The 18,190-nt window shown below is 54.9% G+C and overlaps 2 protein-coding genes and 1 pseudogene across 2 annotated transcripts, besides 1 other annotated feature; all 3 read right to left on the reverse strand.

Moving 5' to 3' along the window:
- Window positions 1–8,088: 8,088 nt before the first annotated feature.
- On the reverse strand, window positions 8,089–10,056 carry LMJF_28_0410 (conserved hypothetical protein; the record flags this gene model as incomplete). Its single annotated transcript, XM_001684267.2, has 1 exon — window positions 8,089–10,056. One exon carries the CDS (start codon window positions 10,054–10,056, stop codon window positions 8,089–8,091), a length of 1,968 nt encoding a protein of 655 aa, XP_001684319.2.
- A 4,096-nt stretch (window positions 10,057–14,152) lies between these two features.
- Window positions 14,153–15,520, reverse strand: LMJF_28_0420 (annotated as a pseudogene).
- Window positions 14,153–15,520: a sequence feature.
- Window positions 15,521–16,409: 889 nt separating this feature from the next.
- Window positions 16,410–17,690, reverse strand: LMJF_28_0430 (conserved hypothetical protein; the record flags this gene model as incomplete). The annotated part of the gene is made up of 1 exon (XM_001684268.1): window positions 16,410–17,690. The coding sequence occupies one exon, from the start codon at window positions 17,688–17,690 to the stop codon at window positions 16,410–16,412; it is 1,281 nt and encodes a 426-aa protein (XP_001684320.1).
- Between the last annotated feature and the right edge of the window lie 500 nt (window positions 17,691–18,190).

Consider the following 18,190-nt stretch of genomic DNA (forward strand, 5'->3'; position numbering starts at 1 on the left):
AGCGAGTGAGTGTCGGAGAGGGAGAAAGATGCAAAATATTTGGGATGGGGTGATGAGGGAGGGGAGGGAGGCCCGTCTTGCATAAACACAATACATACATCCACATATGCATACACAAAAGCAACAGAAATAACAAGCATAGAGTGCAGAGAGGAAGAGACTCGTAGAAAGAGGTGTACGAGAGAGGCAAACAGTGGGCTAGTGGTACTAGAAAGGGGGAGGAGGAGGAGGAGGATCGGCGTACAAGACATTGAAAAAGAGGAGGAGCACTATAGATAACACCGGAGACACAAGAGAACGTAAAGAGAAAACACCAACAGAATAGAAAGATGGACGCGGAAAAGGGGGAGGGTGAACACATTGAGCATAAAATATGAACGATGAGGAGATCAAATTGAGGAGGGTGATGTGAGAAAATAAGAAAAAGAAGCAAACTTCTGCTCTGGTTGTGTTACTGTCGTACTGCTCCTCCGGGCAACTTTTTTCTTGTCTCTCTGTTCATGCTGCTCACACATGTGTGTGTATGCGGGCCTGTCGTACAACGATGGAAACGGATGAGCTTAGGCTTGCCAGGCGTCGCCCTCGCTTCGTTTGGTCACCCTCCAAACCTACATGAAGTCAGGCACGCTAAGACACACACACGCACACACGCCGACACAACTGTTCCTGTGCACGGTGCTTAACCCATCGTCTCCCCCCTTCGCTGCCGCCGCAACGACGACACCAAAGAAAAGAAGGCGAGAAAGAGGGGGGTGGGGGAGGAGGGAGGCAGCGGGCCAAAGACAACAGCAGATGCGTCATGCACGGAAAAGGAGAGCAAAAATAAATAAGAGACGCCGAAGCACAGTAAGACTAAACAACAACAACAAAAAAAAGATTGTTTGTGGGTGTGCATGTGAAGAGGAGAGGCGTGAGCGAGCGACTCAAAAAGGCCCAAGAGCCAACGACAGGTACTTCAAGAAAATGACTGCGACGAGGAGGAGGGGGAGGAGAGTGGCGAGCAGTAGGTGGGTGCGGGGAAAGGGAAAGGGGGAGGGGCAGATAGTGCGTGCGCACGGCGCTCAGCACCAAGTTCACTCTGATGCCACTCACGCAGGAAACGTACGCAGACAAGAATACGTGCAGAGTCCTCTGCAGTGCTACCGCCGTCTCTCTCTCCCACCGTCTTGTGCGACCGCCTCTTTGGCGCACGCGCACACGCGAAAGAACGTGAGTGCAGGCAACGAAAAACGCCGAAAAAGAGAGAAGAAATGACTAGCCGTACTTGGCCATCGGTCTAGTGAAGACCTGCATATTTCTTTTTTTTTCTTGCATGTATGGGGACTGCCTGTGTGTGTGTGTGTGTGTGCGTGTGTGTGTGTGTGTGTGTGTGTGTGTGTGTGTGTATCTATGCATCCAAGAAAGGAGGGGTGGGTGACGTGGGTGGAGAAGTTCAGTGCTCGAAAGGAAACATAAAACATAGAGCGAGAGCGCAATACCACGCAGCACAAAGCTGAAAGAGAGTACGCACTGCTGATTGTCTTTTTTCGGCTCTGCATCTCTCCGGTGTATTGCAAGAAGAGAAAGATGGGAAAATAAAGAGAAGCATGGCGAGGGAACACGACCGCACAGAAAGAGATGGAAGAGAGGTAACCAAGCGGTGTTGTTCAAGAGTATAGAGAGAGAGGTGGGAGGGAGGGAGGGAGAAGAGGAAGTAAGCGAAGCGGTCCCGTCCAGATGTTAAAGGCAAAAGAAAAATAACACCGAAATAAGGCAAACAGAGAATGACGAAGAACACGAGAGAACACTAGTCCTGTGTGTGTGTAGGGGAAGAGAGAGAGAGAGAGAGCGAGGAAGAGAGGGAGAGAGAAAAAGACCCGGCGCGATCGACAGACGACGGACCTGCGATATGCACGTGCACGGCGCATTCTGTTTGACGGCTTAACGGCCTGTAAGTAGCTCTGTGGGTGGTGGGGTGGGGGAATGCAGAAAGCTGGTTGTGGGGAAGGGAGGGGGGGGGGAGAGATAGCGCACCTCGCCTTCTCCCCAACCCTTTCGTAAATTAGTAAAAGGGGAAGAGATGAACGCAGAGAGAGAGGGCGGGGTAGTCCCGCTGTCCAGTAGGGACGAGCAGAAACATGCGGGGTCGATTCACTCAGGTCTGGTGGATCCTGATTGTCGGTCGAGCACCCTCACAACACCCGTTAAAAGACAGAAAAAACCGAAGAGGAGGAGGGGGGTCGAGGCCGGAAAGACGAAACATTTTGCTTTTCCAACGTCTTTGTTCTCTGCCGTGCAACATCAGCCAAGCTTCTCTCCACCGGGCACTCGCCGCCTGCACTCTACACACTCCCCACCGCCGCTGAGCAGGCCGCCTCACAGCGGCGCCCAATTATCCCGGCCGCAGGTCGCACCGGCACCGCCCCCACTCCAGGACCTGGCCGCCGGCATCAGCAGCGATGCATCGCTCTGACGCCCCCCAACACATCATGAGGGCGCGTTTGAGCGTGCCACCACCAGAAGTGGCTTCGCATTGGCAGAGGGATAGCGAAGAGGGGTGGGGAATGGGGGGGGGGGCTGCTTCGCTATCCGTGCACACACAGAGAGAGAGAGAGAGAGAGCGAGAGTGGCCCCCTCCCTCCCTTGTGTCCTGAGATGCCACGCTGAGGTGGCCCCCCTTTCTCCCCCGCGCATCATGAGAGGGTGGGGGTGCAGAGATGTGTGAAAAGAAAAGAAAGAAAAGAGCGGCTTCCACGAGCGGTGATGAGGGCACCAAAATGAGAAAAGTAAACGAAAGGAAGGAGCCGCTTAGGGGGTGGGGAGAGAGAGGAGAGGCGGAGAATACGAGAGAGAACGGAGGTGACAAGGCAAGAGGAAGGAAACCGAAAAAAAAATGATTAAACGAAAACAGCTGTTCACTCCACTGGTGCAGGTATGCGCAAGAAACGGCACCCACGCACGCCCGCGCAAACACAACGCGCGGAAAGACGCCCACCTCTGTGAGCGCGCACACACAGGAAACAAAAGGAAGAGGAACAAACAGAGATGAGGGCTATCCAAGCTGGGTGCACACGCTCACAGGCAATCTTTTTTTTTCCATGTGCAAACAAAGTCTGGATAGGCGCGCAGCAGCCACTGCTTTGTATTGTCCGCCTCTATGCGCCGCACTGAAGATGAACCGTTGGGTCATCGCCCGCTGCTCCTGCACATGCGTGGAAATCCACAGACACGTACGTATATGAGAAGAACAAACGACAGAAACACACAAAAATAAACTTTTTATCCCCAGTGAGCACACACACACACACATACACACACGAAAACAAAAAACAAGAGCACTCGAAAAAGAGGAAAGGGAGAAGAGAAGACATGGAGAAAGCGGACAGCAATCAACGGGGCTCGAGGCACGCGCGCGCACACACACAAACACACACAAAAAGGAAGATGGTATATCAGTCGAAGACGAAACGAAGAAGGAAGTCAAGCGGCGAGGGCAAGTGGGAGCGCGTAGGCGCTACCGACAAGGAGAGAGAAGGCACCATCACGAGAGGCCACACAACTCGTACAACCGAAGCAGACCCGGCGGAGAAGACGGAAAGTGTGTGTGTGAGAAAGAGAGAAACAACGCAACTTTGGGAGGAACACATGAAGTGAAGAGACAGACGTAGCATGATGTGAAAATCGAAGTAAAAGGTAACGAAGGAAGGACAACATAGTGAGTGAAGACGTGTGCGTGTGTGTGTGTGTGTGTGCGCCGACCTCTCGTGGCATGGGCACAGAAACAGACAGAGAGGAGCGTGCGCACAAACACAGGCAGGCACGCGCGCATGATGATGATGGTGAAGAAGACGGTGAGAAACGGAAGTTCAGGCAAGAAGAACGTAACATGAGCACAGCAAAACAAAAAAAGAGAGCTAGCGCTACGTAGCGCGGGCACACGCACACAAGCGTCAGTGAACACTATCACCCCTGCCCACCTGCGTAGGAGCAGATCGCAATAAGGCGAGAGAGAGAGAGAGAGAGAAAGAGCAGGAAAAATGGGCAGCATGGCCAATGATGTCGTAGGGGCGAAATCGCAGGGAATGCAGGGAGGGCTGGAGAACGAGTCGGTGAGGGCGCCAGATGAACAAAGCAAGTTGATAGACGATATGTCTATCCCGAACAGCAATACCAGCGCAAACAGGAGGCGAGTAACAAGCAAACAAACAAACAAACCAAAAAAAAGAGCAATCTGTGTGAGCATCTTCGTGATCTGGGACGTGAAGCCCACAGAGAGGTTCATGGCTAGCGTGCTGACCGTAGAGAAAAAGCAAAGGTAGACGTGGAGCGTCGTGGGAGGCTGGCTGTGCGTATCCGTTTCTCATCTACACCATACCTCAGCCGTGTGGGCGTCATGGCTCGAAACTAACGAAAAAGATGAAAAAAAAGCGGTGATGGCGTGCTTGGTGAGAGGGGGAGGGGGCCGAAAGAAGAACAGGGGTGGCGAAAGACGGGCTTTCTTGTTCGTCTGAAACCGGCAAGCCCACAGAAACACCTTTGTGATACACACACACACACGCACACCAAATAATAATAATAATAATAATGATAAAATACAGAAAAAAAACGCGCGCACTCAGCAAGACAAAGAATTGGGGAAGCATTGCGTCTACAGCGGATGTTAAGGGAGGGAAGGCGAATGAGAACATCGGCAACAACACAAGAGGCAGACGAGACGACGAGAGAGGGCGCGTGCAGAGGGAGAGGAACGAAAAAGGAAAGTACTAAGGTGAAATCGACCGCGGCAGAGAGAGAGAGAGAGCACACCAACAAAAGCAAATGAGGGTGCCTACGTGTACGCGCACTGGTGACCGTTTCCCTCCGACGTTCCTCTATCCCCTCCTCTGCCGCCTATGGAGAACTTTGGCAGAAGCAAAGGCCAAACACGCCACCACGCAGAGGTGAAAAGAGAAGGCGTCTCTTCATGGGCACAGCACGATGGAGACACGACGACCGGCATCCAGAAGCAATGCAGCGCACGGGGCAAATAGCGCGTAGAGAGAAACACACACACACACACACACACACACACATAGCAAACACAAGACGTGCGGACAAACAGGTGGAGGAAAAGGGAGGCTGGGAAAGAGGGGCGAGAGGGCAAGGGACGGAGAGGAAGAGAGAGAGGGAGGGAAGGAAGGGTAGAGGGAGGGGCGACAGATTGTGGAAGTAAGCAAAGGGCGAGACAGAACAAAAAAAAACGAAAAGACGGCGGTGAAGAGGGGAATGAGAGGCAGCCAAATCAAGGACACAAGCATATGGGGCACAAGGGAGTGAGATGGAACCTACCACACACGCACACAGAGACAGGTGTGGAACGAAAAGAAAAAAGGGCAGCGAAGAGCAAAATCCTTGAGAGGTTGCCGTATGCAGTTTGGCGAGGAGTAACGAAAAAAAAAAGAAAACAAAGGACGAAAGAAAGGGTCAAAAAAGGAAAACCCAAAAGAAGGGAAAAACACAGAGGGGAGGAGAAGAGGAGGGGAGGGGGGAGGAGGCAAGAGTGGCAGAAGAAGCGCAAAAACAAAACGATAAACGAAAACGAAAAACGAGCAAGGAGAAAAGAAAAAGGACGAAGAAGCTGCAACAACAACAAAGGGAAAAGGAGACAAACCAACGGAAGGACGGCACACAAGCCCCCCCCCCACACACACACACGCGCGCACACATCTACTCAGTAACGCATTCACACAAACCCTCCTCCCCTCCTCCCCTCCTCCCCCAAGAAAGAGAAGAAAGTGCACACGACAGATCTGAGGCAGCACAGCGGAAGAGAAACGACACCAGCCGAAAAAAAAGCGCGAACACATCAAAATCGACTTTCCTCTCTGTTGCCCCTCCCTCCCTCCCTCCCTCCCTCCCCACATGCCACCAGCAGTCGCACACCGCCACTCTCCACAACAGTGTCGAGCAGCGCCACAAACACGATCATCATCAACGTGAGAGTACGGAGGAAAGAAACCATGCACACTCGCAGCAACGAAAAGGGAAGGCGACCGATCACTTCCTTCATATAGGTGAACAACCTCCTTCTCTTCTGCCCCTCATGCATCTGCACAGCGCAACCCCACACCAGCAACACTCAGGGGCGTCTGCCGTCGTTTGCGTCATGGAGGGAGAGAGAGAGAGAGAGAGACAAAGCTCTACCTCGCTTCTCCCTCTCCCTCGCAACGCTACCAAAGAGAAAACAAGAAGGGGCAATGAAAAACGAATAGGAATGTGCAACGAGCTGTCACACGAAGGTGAAGCTAGGAAGAGAGGGGAGACTTGGAGGAGACACTGAATGCAACAGGGACGGCGATATACAAGACAGCGAGAGACGGAGACGCAGCGGAAAGAGAGAGGTCGAGAGGATGGGGTGGTGCTGGGGGGGGGATAAACTTTAGAAGTGAGTGAGCATCCTCCTGCCCTCCCCCATTCTCTCGTACAATGTGAGACTCTAGAGAGGAGGAGAAGGTGCGTTTAAACGTGTAGATTGTCGATAACGTGAACACGAGCCCATGAAGTAAATTATAAAGAGAAGAATAAGGAAGAACGAAAAAAAAGCCACACACAGGGAGAGAGAGACACACACACACATACACAGACGCATATACACGCGCGCGCGGATAAAAACACAAGCGCAGACACATGGAAGAGGAAGAGGAGGGGGGGGGGCGAGATGAGGGGATGGCGGAGAGAAGACAACCATAGCACAAGCAACAGCAACAAAAAGAAAGCCAGTGAGACGAGGGAAACAAAAAGAAAGGAAGGCTCGAGAAGAAACAGCGCACGCACACACACACACACACGAGCACACACACACGAACACACCTAACACACTTGAAAATAAAAGTGGAATAGAAGGAGGAGGAAAGAAACACGCAGAGTCAAACACCTATAGTCAACAGCACACGCGCACGGAAAGCTACCCGAGGGAAGAAGAGCAGAACACTTAGGTGACAGAAAGAGGGGAGTGGACGGTAATGAAGCTATCGTGAAATCGTGAATTACGCACACCAGGGAGAGGACAACAAAACAAACACAGACACACACACACACACACGGGTACCCATGTCGGCTATGAGCTTACACCACATCACACGAAAAAAAAGATCAAGAAGCGAAGGAGGAAGAAAAAGACCCTTTTTTGTATTTTCTTCGAGGTGTCCCTTCTGCCACGAACTAGTCAGCAACTTGACCCATACACAACCACATTTCGTCTGCCGATGCTGTACCATGGCTATGTCAAGGAACAGGGCCGACCGGCACCGTCTGGTGCCGTTCAGCCCATCGCGATACGACTGTGTACAGCGCAGGCTAGGCCCTGGGTCATGTTCCACATCACCGCGACGCAGCCAAAGCAGAAAAGGGGTGCTCGGAAGCATATGTTTGTCGAGTCGTCCGCACGATTTGTAGTGGACTGGTGCAAGCGGGATCATGACCCCAAGTCTGTCCGGCATAACGCCAGCCCAACCCTTTTCGCCGAAGCCAAGAGCCCGCAGCCGTTCCCGACGGGAGGCTGCCGGTTTTCGCCCTCCCCAGAAAGAGTGGGCACGGGGCCCTGATACCTCGAACTGAGGTGACCGGCACCATCAGGGATCAGACAAAGAAACAGATAACAAAGGAAAGCAAAACAGAAACACTCACACTCAGACACCACAGCACCGCTTCACACCACCGCCTCTGATAGAGTCGCCTTCCAAGAGAGCGCTTCCTTCGCAACAGCCACACGTGCCTACAGATGCGTCTTTCTCACCCACACTCACACCCACACATGCACACGCGCACGTCACCAAGGACACCGTTGACCGTTTTTTTCGGTGTCTTCCTTTTTCTGACTCCTCTCCCGCCTTCCCTCTCTGATGCCGCTGAGCTCAAACCGTCGCCGCTCGTTCTTTTTTCCTCATACGAGGTTGCCTTTACGTTTCGCGTCCCCATTTTCGCACAGCGGATGTTACCCATGCGCCTCTTGTAAGCTTGACGCAGTGGAGCATGTGCCAAATCACCACCCTGCTGCGGCAAGCTTCTTTGTGCACTGCTGCTTCTTTCCAGAAAATAAACATACAAACATGCCCGCACGGAAAAACGGCGCTAGTGTCCCATGCGGCGGCGCATGATGCAGAGCGCCTCGTGCAGCTCCTCCTCCCCGCGCAGCACGGCCGATTCACAGTAGGAACACTGCACGAAGCCGAAGTGATCGCGCAGCTGGAGCACGGTGAACTTCGGCCGATAGGTCACCATTGGATAGCAGGAGGAGAGCCGCCTCGTTGCAAGGGTGTTGTCGGAGCCTTCCGCATCATCTGGGCGCGGGTTGGAGCCGTGCCCTGTCGCCATCAAATGCTCTACAAGATTGCCGTAGTTCAGAAAGACCTCGTAGCAGCCAAGTTGCTCGGCCGGGCACTGGTACGCCATGATAACCCGATCCCCAGTAAACAAGTCCGGTGATGGGTCGAGAGAGCCCTGGTAACACTCGGCGTTCACGTCGACGAGCACCTCAAGACTCCTCGGCGATGTGGGGAAGCCGATGATGTCGCCGCAGCGACGTAGGTGATCGAGGTGGTCGTTGAGCGTGGTGGAGCAAACCGATAGCGGCGCTGATGTGGCGGCACCGCCATACGCTGGCAGCTGCGTTGATGATCGTGACACGCCGCTCGCCTCGTGCGGCGTTGGGTGGTTTACCAGCTGCGGCAGGTCGCACCTGCACTTGCAGCAGTACGTGCTGCAGTGCCCAGTGGCGTGAATGTGGTGCACCATACGCTCCCAGCTGGAGAAGAGAAACAAGCACTCACGGCACTGGTACAGGACGACGTAAGATGCCTTGCGAACCTCGGTGGCGGCCACGTGAGATGATGATGACGCCGGCTGCGACGCAAGCGCACGAAAACCACTGATGTCGCCCGACATTGCGTAGGATTCGTCCATCAGTGGTACATCGTCCGCCGTCATGGGTGGCAGCAGCGGACGCCATTGCAGGAACGACGCGCCAGAGAACCCGGGCACCTCAATCACGGGCGGCGTCACTGCAGCATTGTCGCCACCACTTCCCCCTGCCCCACCTTGGTCCTCCTGGTCTTTCGACGATGCAGTGGGGCAATTTGGCGACGTCATCGACGGTAACCGCATATTGCTGCCCGTCAGCGACGAGACTGAAGTGTCAGTGAATGTGGCGCTGCTGCCGTTGTTTTGCAAGGTTGGCGTCACCGGCGGGCAGCCCTGTCGCAGATGCATTATCAAATCCGCTAGCGTCCCACGTGTATCGCAGCGGCGACAGACAGCCTCGCCCCTAATGCATGCTGCGTGATGCACCCGGCGCAGGTGCTCGGCGAGGTGCAGAGGGTGGAGAAAGGAGATGCCGCACACGCACTTGTACTGGAGTGTGGAGAGCCCAGTGTAGGAGTTGCTGTAGTTGTAAACGCTACGCGTCGCCTGCACCTCGCAGAGGTAGTCACGGCGGGTGTAGAAGACACCGTAGAAGCCACAGTGGCCGGTGCTCTCCTCGTGCTTTATTGGTCGCTGAGGGCCAAAGCAGCGTAGACGCATCAAGCACTGCACGCAGAGGGGAAGGGTGTGTCCACTCTTATCCATGTGCTTCGTGGCCTTTGTCCACGTGCCGCAAAGATTCAAGCACTCCATGCAGCGAAACGGTGTGCGGGAGCCTCCGGCGTTGTCTGACCCACATGGAACTAAGGCGGCGCTCGTGCCTCGGCCTTGCGCCCTACTCGCCAAGCCGCCGGTGAGACTGTAGTCCTGCGCTGAGCCCGGTAGCTCGAAATCTGCCTTTTCGTAGGACTTGAAGTCAGGCAACCCGATGCAGTGGGCGTGAGTAATGGCAATCGAGGTCAGAGGCCCAGCACCTCCGCTAGAAGTAGAAGCCACCGCGCTGGTAGAGGGCGACGAATGCGGCGGTGGGACGCTCGCTTCCGGCGCTGACGGCTGGCGGTCGCGATGGCGCTCAATCAGCTTTGTCAGACTTGCAAAGAAGCCGCGGGGCACGATGTAGGTGTCACACAGCGGGCACTTCACCGCTCCATGTCGAGTAGCGTGAATGTGGCGGCTCATCTCGTTCCCAGTGCTGCATTTGAAGTCGCACTCGACACAGCCAAGCGGCCGTCGGGGTTGACCGTGTGCATCGCTGTCGCCGCGAGTATGCATTCCGCCTCCTCCTGTGAGAGGTGCTTCTCTTAGTGTAAGAGGGTCGGTCACGGTGATGTTGAGCGTGGGGTGGGAGGGGAAGGGGGACGGACTTGAGGAAACACAACGCAAAAAAAGGCAAAGGTGGAGCGGGGATAGATGAAGACAGAACCACGGAGCGGACAAATATATCTATATATATATATATATATATATATGTGTGTGTGTGTGTGTGCGGCAAACACCCAGCACTTGCCGCAGACAGCGCAACGGGACAGAAAAATGAGGATGCGTACCCTCGAAAACGAGAAACAAAACAGCACAAAGTGAGCGATCGCGCGCGCAAACAGCGTAGCTGCGCGAAGACACCGAAGAGAAAGGGGGAGGGGGAGCGCAACGAGTAGGTGTGTGTGTGTATATGTATATATATATATACAATAGATAGAGAGGAAGACGTAGATTCGGTAACGCGGCAAGGCACTGATGGGGGTAGAGGGTGCGCGTGAAAAATGCAGCCCGAGAAAACAAAGCGAAATGTATGTGTCTCTATATATATGTATATATATATATATGTGTGTGTGTGTATGTATGTCTGTGTAACGTAGGCTGGCGATGTTTAGAACCCCCTCCCCCCTTTATGTTTGCTTCTTTACCTTTTCGGAGGTGGTTTACTCACCTCGTCAACGCGCGCACAAACGAGGGAGAGGCACGGCAGTGAGTGAGGAGTGAATACACGAAAAGGGGGAAATAAGAAGAAAAACGCACAAGACGTACACCCATGTACGCACACGCGCAAGCAAGGTCCCTCTATCAGAGTAAGCTGTGATACCAAAGGCAGGCGCGCACCACCTCAGGCCTTTATTTACCGCACACTGAGCGTGTCGGCGAAAAAAAAAGTCCCCTGAGCCAAGCAACAGCAAGAAAAAGGGAGGCAGAGGCAGAGGCACAGGAGAAGGGAATAACGCAAAAGAGACCCGATAGAACGACAGCGTGAAAAGCGAACCAAAAAGAAGACAAAACGGCAACGAAAAAGAGGGCGCGAGAGCGAGGGAGGGGGTGGGGGAGGGGGCAGCCGCGGCGGAAAGGAGGGCGAACAACGAAAGAGGGTGTGAATGGTTGGTGTATCTGCGTGTAAATGGAAATAAACGGTACGTAATCTGGGGGAGAGGGTGTGTGTGTGTGAGACACACACACAGGCAACCGCCGTATGGCTTCGAAAACCTCGCCACTTGTTTGGTTGTGTTCTGCGAGTGTGAGTAAGTTCAGCACCAAGAAGACGAAAAGAGATAGATGCAAAGAGTGAAGAGGAAAGAGCAAATCGATCCATAGAGCACAGATACACACGCACACGCACACGCACAGACACACACACGCACAGACACACATACACTCACAAACACAGAGATACACACACACACACCAATATTACAAACAGCAGCAGTGGAAAGCTATCGAAGTAAACGACAACACCGATCCAACAAAGCAAAGAAAAAAATACAAGAGAGAAAGAGAATCGTGTCTGTTGTCTTTCTTTCCCTCTCGGCAACCTCTGACAGAAACGCAAAATCACGGCAGACGCGCACCGGCTCTTATTTTTTGTCGGTGGGGATGTGTATGTCCGTGTCTGTGACTGTCAATGATGTCGCGCACGCACGAGAAAGCGAGCGCGAGAGACAGATGCAAAGAGATGAACAGAGAAATGATTCCAAAAAAAAAAAAGACTGCGAAAAAGGAGCGAAGACCAGAAACGTAGAACGAGAAAGGAGGGGGAGGAGAGGGTAGGGGGTAGTGTGTGTTTGTGGGTGGGGGGGGGGAGGAGTGAAAGGCAAACCGCACAAAGCACACAAACACAAGAGTAGACCGCGACAACGCAACGAACAAGGGAGGAAAGCACACCGACACTGGGAGACAGTCGAGCACGCGTAGAAAACACAAGAAGGGACCGCAAGAATGCGAGAAACAAAATTGAGAAACAAAAAGGGGAAAAGGAGAGACGAGGAGGAGGAGAAGAGGAGGAAGCGAGGGGAGGGAAGGGGTGGAGAGACAAGTGAAAACCAAGCCAAAGATACAAACGGAGGAAGGCAGCGGAGTAGGTGAAGGAAGCGCTAAAAAGAGAGATATACAAAAAAAGGAACGCAAACAGAAAATGCAGAGACACACACGCCCACCCCCCCCCCACCCCCCCAAAAAAAAAGGCAACACAAAGGAGGAGAGCAAAAAAAAAATGGACAGCGTAAGAAGTAACACAGATGCACAGACACACAGAAAAAAAAAAGAAGAGGAGGAGGAGGAGCAACAGAAAAGCGAACGAGATCAAGCGGAGAAGAAAGAGGGGAGGGCGAAGGGAAGACGGAAGATGGGCGGAGAGAACGAGAGAGAGAGCAAGAGAGAGGGAGAGGTGGGAAAGGGAAGAAAACAGCGAAAAAACGTTCGTGCTGCGACCAAAAGAGAGAGCACAGAAGGAAACGAAACAAAAAAGGGTGACAAACAAGAAAACAACGAACGGAGGCGACGAGGCGGAGCGGCAGGGGGAGAGGGAGTCAGAGCACCAACCAAGAGTGAAGGAAACGAGACAGGAGGGCAGACGCGCAAAGGAAGGGAGCGGGGTCCAGATCAGAGTGACAGAAGAAGCCTAAAACAGAAAACAGAGGAGCGAGAGACACTGAAGGCAGGCCAACAAAGTGAAAGAAAGGCAACACACGCAGCACATGCACACAACGGTAAGACAGACCAGAGAAGGCGTGATCGGCTTAGCTTTCCGTCCTGAGGAGTAAGCCGCGAAGCGTCAAGAAGAACCCCCACCCGAGTCTAAGTCGTGCCTTGGTGCTTCCTTTCTTGAAGCGTTCTCCGCTTGGGTTCCTTCTGTGAAGGGGAACAAAAAATAAGGGTGGAGGTTACGCAAATGGCTGCTGATGCGTGTGCGGGTACCTGTGAGAAGAGAAGAAGGGGGCAGGTGAAGGTGCTGTTGCTTTCTCCGCCGAGCGTTGTATATAGTTCTGGCTGTGAAGGAGGGGAGGGGGGTGAGGGAAGAGTGCCTCGCTGGTTATGTTTGTCTTTCTATTAGCGCAGGCCCAAAGCAAAAGCTCTTCTCTGTGATGGGGAGGCAGTGAGGGAGGGTGTGTGTGTGTGTGTGTGTGCAGGAAGGAAGCCGTGACAAGGGAGGTAGAGAAAGGAATAGAGGGGGACAGAGGCGGAGAAGCAGGGATAGTGGACTCCGCCCCTACGCTGCCTCCAACACCAAAAAAGTGCGGTTATCGAGACGACGTTGTGCCCGCGGCGCCGCACTCTTCACACTTACTTGTGTGTCGGGTTCCTCTAGACGTGCACACCCACCAAAGCAACAAAAATACCCGGAGAAAACAGAACTTGGAGAGGGAGGGGAGACAGGGAGGGAGGGTGCGGGATGACAACGCGAAAAAAAGCAAGGATGATACCTACTTTTCGTCCCCCTTTTCCCATTTGTCTTTTCCCTCCTCTATTGTGCGCGGCGTGGCAAGCGAAAGCTGTTCACGTGGACCTCTGGCAGATAACGGTGTGTGTTCGGCGGTAGTGAGGCGACACCCCGAAGAAGAAGGGGGTGGGTGTTATAGAATGGAGGGAGAGGGGTAGAGTTGCAGCGGAGGCGCCGGCGGCGATGGAGTGGGAAGCGTTCATTGAGAGTACGACATACACCGAAAGGTGCCCAACACTGGTGCTGTGCAACAAGACGAGCAGAGAGGGAACCAGTGATGTGCCTCTCGTTGCCACGCACGGTGATCACTAACCGACTCGGTACGTCGGATGATGCTTTCGAATAGGCTATGGGAAGATGTGTGCCCGATGCTCCGTCAATAAACGGAATGTCTCCTCTACGTTGAATGGAGGGCCCGTCTAAAGCGTGTTACGTGCTTTGCGCTACACGCCCACGATGAACTCTCTTGTTGTTCGTCTCTGTGTGTGTGTGTGTGTATTTCACACCCAGGCACCTTGATCAGGAAGCGTAGACATACAGAGATAGAGAAGGCTACCAGTGGCATCGTTTGAGTCACATATCCATCAAGATTTCGTTGATGCGGTCCTCGTAGCGGTCGAGCTCGTCCTCCAGCTCGTTCTCAAGTGCACTGGAAGCGACGTCGGCCACCATGCACACCCGCATTGCCTCCCAAACAATGTGGTGAAAGCTCAAGTCCACCGACGGCGCGTCCTTCATGTAGCCAAACCCCTCTTCGACGGAGCTGACGGCATCATCGAGATCCATGTCCAGCACATCTGCATCGCCACTCTCGTGCTGATAGGCCTGAATAGCGCGCTGCACCGTCTCCACAGTTTCGCTTTTCATCCTCGCCGCCGTGACCATCACATCAAAAGTGTAGTCCTGCACAACAAGTCGCCTCGCGTGGGCCACGTCGTAGGCGATGGCCGGCGTCATGAAGGGCTGACGAGCATGGGCGTTAAAGGCGAGGCAGATGGCCTCGTACGGCTGCAGTAGGGCTTTGCTCTCCTCATATAGCGTGCTGCTACTTGCCGGCACGCGATCGAGCACGACGATGTTGTCTTTAGTGCTGCGGTCTCACGGGACGCGACGAAGAGGTTTGCCGCTGCCGCCATCGCGGCAACGCTCCACTCCGACTTGCACCGTTGTGCTCCGCAACACCGCCGTTGCCGTCGGGATGGCCTCCGTGTAGAGCTGAGGAACAAGCAAAATACGAACGATCGGGAAGAGCTCTTGGTCAATGTACACCGGACCCTTCAACTGAGAGCGCGGTGCTGGCCTGTCGTACAGCGACAGTGGTCAATTCCGCCGAACAATACTGGGCGACGCGGATATGCCCTTCGCGGCGAACTCTTCTCGCCTCCTCATAGCGTCAGCGCTGTCGTGATTGTCGACGTGATGGCTGCAAGGCGTCGGGACATGGCGGCCGTCAGTGGACTCGCTCCACTGCGGGGCGACGAGGGGTGGCCACTCGGCACGCGCTCTGGCGCGCAGCTGCATCGAGAGGCGGAACCGCGAGTCGATCACCCAAGACTGATCAAGCAACACATGCTCAGCTGCAGCGGCATCAGCCGCTGTGAGTCGCTGCGGCCGGTCCGGGAAGGTAGCAAGGTCTATAGTGACCTTGAGCAGGTTGTTACCGCTAATGTCCAGCTGCACAGCGTCCCCGCCAGCACCGTCTTCGCGCTTCCCGTAGGTGAGAAGTCGATGCGAGGAGGAACAACAAAACGAAAGCGGGGTCTCGCTTTCGCTGTGGATGCGATGCAGCATGACACTTAGTGACACCGGCAGATCCTCGACAACGGAGCCGCTGCACGTCGCTAACACCTCCGCCGGCGAGCGGAGGCCCATGAAGAGGCTCAAGATTTGTTCTGCATAGACGGCCTTGACATTGGGATTGGAGAGCTGCACATTGGCCATGGTGTGTGACCACAGACCGCCCCATCACACCACCAAGCACAGAGAACAGGGAGAATGAGAGGTTCGAAGTCTTCAGCCTACCTCAGCAGAGAATGGGTGCACACAACGCTGCACACGTGTATAGGGCGTGTGCCTGTGCGGCGGAAACGATTCAGCGGAGGTGATGGCGCAGTCTAGGCGTGGCACTGCGAGGTGTCCGGAGGTGATATCACCCGTGCAAGGCAGAGCGCAACGCTGTCAATCAGTTGGATATGGAAGATATCGAATATGGCTGCCGGAGCCAGGGAGAGAGGGAGGCGGACAAGGCACAGGACACCACGCCGCCGTGTGCCTCGACCGCGGTGGTGGAGGCACCTAAGAGGCACGAAAAGGAAAGAGAGCGAGAGAGTCGCGAAAGAGATCACAAAGACGAGAGGTAGAGAAAACGTCGGTCACGCGTGCATCACTGCCCAGTGCATCGACATCCTCGAAACCTGTCACCACAGCACTGTGCCCTTGCAACTCGATGAGGGTGTCCCTCGCGCACGAAACAAAAGAAGCTGAGATGTACCGCGTGTTGCCACGAAGTCGAAAAAGGAAGCGCGGAGGTAGGGGTGAAGGGAAGTGCCGAGAGGGAGAGAGTGAAAAGATTGGCTCGTAGAGAGAGTGGGAAAGATTCCTTTAGCTTTTCCTGGACATGAAGGGGAGGAACAGAGACGAGAAGGGGCTGACAGCAGTTCCGGAGGGCCACGAGAGAGAGAGAGACACACACACACACCTACACGACCCACCACCCCTTCGCCCACATAAAAAGCTCGCCCTTGCATATGTTTGCCACACACACACACACACACATGAGAAGCAAAGGACAATCAAGAAAACAACGCGCGTGCGCGGTGGCTTGGAGAGCTCACGTGGCCGCTGCCTGCACAAAGGCCACGACGGCCTCCTTTATCGTCGGCTTCACCGCGTCCTTCGTGGCCTCGCTCAGACCCAGCATGCTCATCACCTCGGTCAGCACCTCTTTGAACGAGAGGCTCGACAGCCGCGCTTTCGGTTTGGCCGCCAGCACCGCCCGCACGGCCGCCGTGATCTCCGCCTCAGAGAGCGACGGCGCAGGACGGCCGGCGTAGAGGCTGAACCGACAGACGGCGCGGTCCTCTGCATCGACGACGCGCTGGAAGCCGCCCGTTGAGGCAACCGTCAGCCACTTACCAGATAATGAGCGGCCGAAGCTCAGAGTCGGGTCGAAGCGAAGGTCGATCGTGTACGCCCCAGTCTGCGAGCCAGCCGATACCGCCGCCTCTTCGCCCTCTGCAGGCACTGCGGTGCATGTGACGGTGACGTTGCGCACCTTACTGTCTTTCCCCCTTTCCAAAGACAAGCACCCGCTGCAGTTCGCGCCACTTGCTTGGGTCAAGAAAGGAGTGGGGGCCGACGATGCGGCGTACTTCTCATCGTCCTCGGTCGCCCTCATGGCCGTCTTCTCGGTGCGTGCGCGTGCCGCCTTTGGTGCGCACACGAACACCGTCACCTTGAGGTCCCCCACAAGGCAGGCGGGCAGCGACGCGGTGTGGCCATTCGCCATCGTCTCGGCTCGGTAGGTGTAGGTAACATGCATCTCCGTCGGAGTCGTGTACGACACCACAAAACCGCCCTCCATGGACTGTGTCTGCCCCACCTGCAGCTCATCCTCCCCGGCGTTACCCGCCCCCAATTTCGATGCGTCGAAGGCCTTGTCCACCGGGTGGTAACAGTTTAACCCACAGTTAAGCCCTGTACCACCGATGGGCTTGTTGCCACCTGTGGTGGCGAGCAGCATCGACTTGCCAGAGGCGCCGAGGCGCTTCTGAACGGTGGCGAGGTCGACTCGGATACACAGAGTGACTCCGTCCTCTTCAATGCGCCACTGGCAACCGTCCCCGACGTCCGTGAAAGATGTTGTGCGAAGCGCCTCGATCGCTCTGCTGGAAAGATCACGCTTGTCAAGGGACTTGGTGAAGATGTTGAGGCCCAAAAACGCCCCCGATTGGCCGAGTGGCTTGTTGCCGCTGCTGCTGCTGATGAGCACCGACTTGCCTGAGGAGCTTGCCCCACAGTCTTTACTGAGATCGCAGTACAGGAGCAGAACTGACTGCACCACCATCATGCGGAGGTTCTTCGCCCCCTTCATGTCGCACCGCTCAGACATCGTCTTGTTCGCAAGTGCGTGCGTGCGTGTGTAGTTGAGGAGAGGCCGGGAGAACACCGCTCAGCAACAGCCGTAAAACGTACGCGAGTGTGCCAGTGCGCGTCTGAGCATCTATGTGTGCCTACGTGCGTGTGCAGGTCAGCTGCACAGGCAGCCCTCTTTGTTCTTTTATCGTACCTTTTTCTTCGTCGCGCGTCCGAAACGCAGTGCATCAGAGTGTTCGACCCCGCTGCCCGTACGCGGTGGCACGTGGACACGGGTTGGGTGGTTAGAGAGGAAGTGGGGGTGATGAGAGATGAGAGCTGAAGTCTTGTGCAGGCTGAGGGGTTGCGTGGGAGCCGCCAAGGAAGAAAAGCACCAGAGAAAGGGCGGGAGGAGTCTGTGCGCCCAGGGAGAAGGTAGCTGACCATCTCTTTGTGCGCTCGGAGCCCTCACGCACTTCGGCGCCATGCAGGGCACTCGTGCACGCCCACACCAGTGAAAGCTATGCAGACGCGACA

The sequence above is a fragment of the Leishmania major genome, chromosome 28, assembly GCF_000002725.2.
Source record: "Leishmania major strain Friedlin complete genome, chromosome 28".
Classification (NCBI taxonomy): Eukaryota; Euglenozoa; class Kinetoplastea; order Trypanosomatida; family Trypanosomatidae; genus Leishmania; species Leishmania major.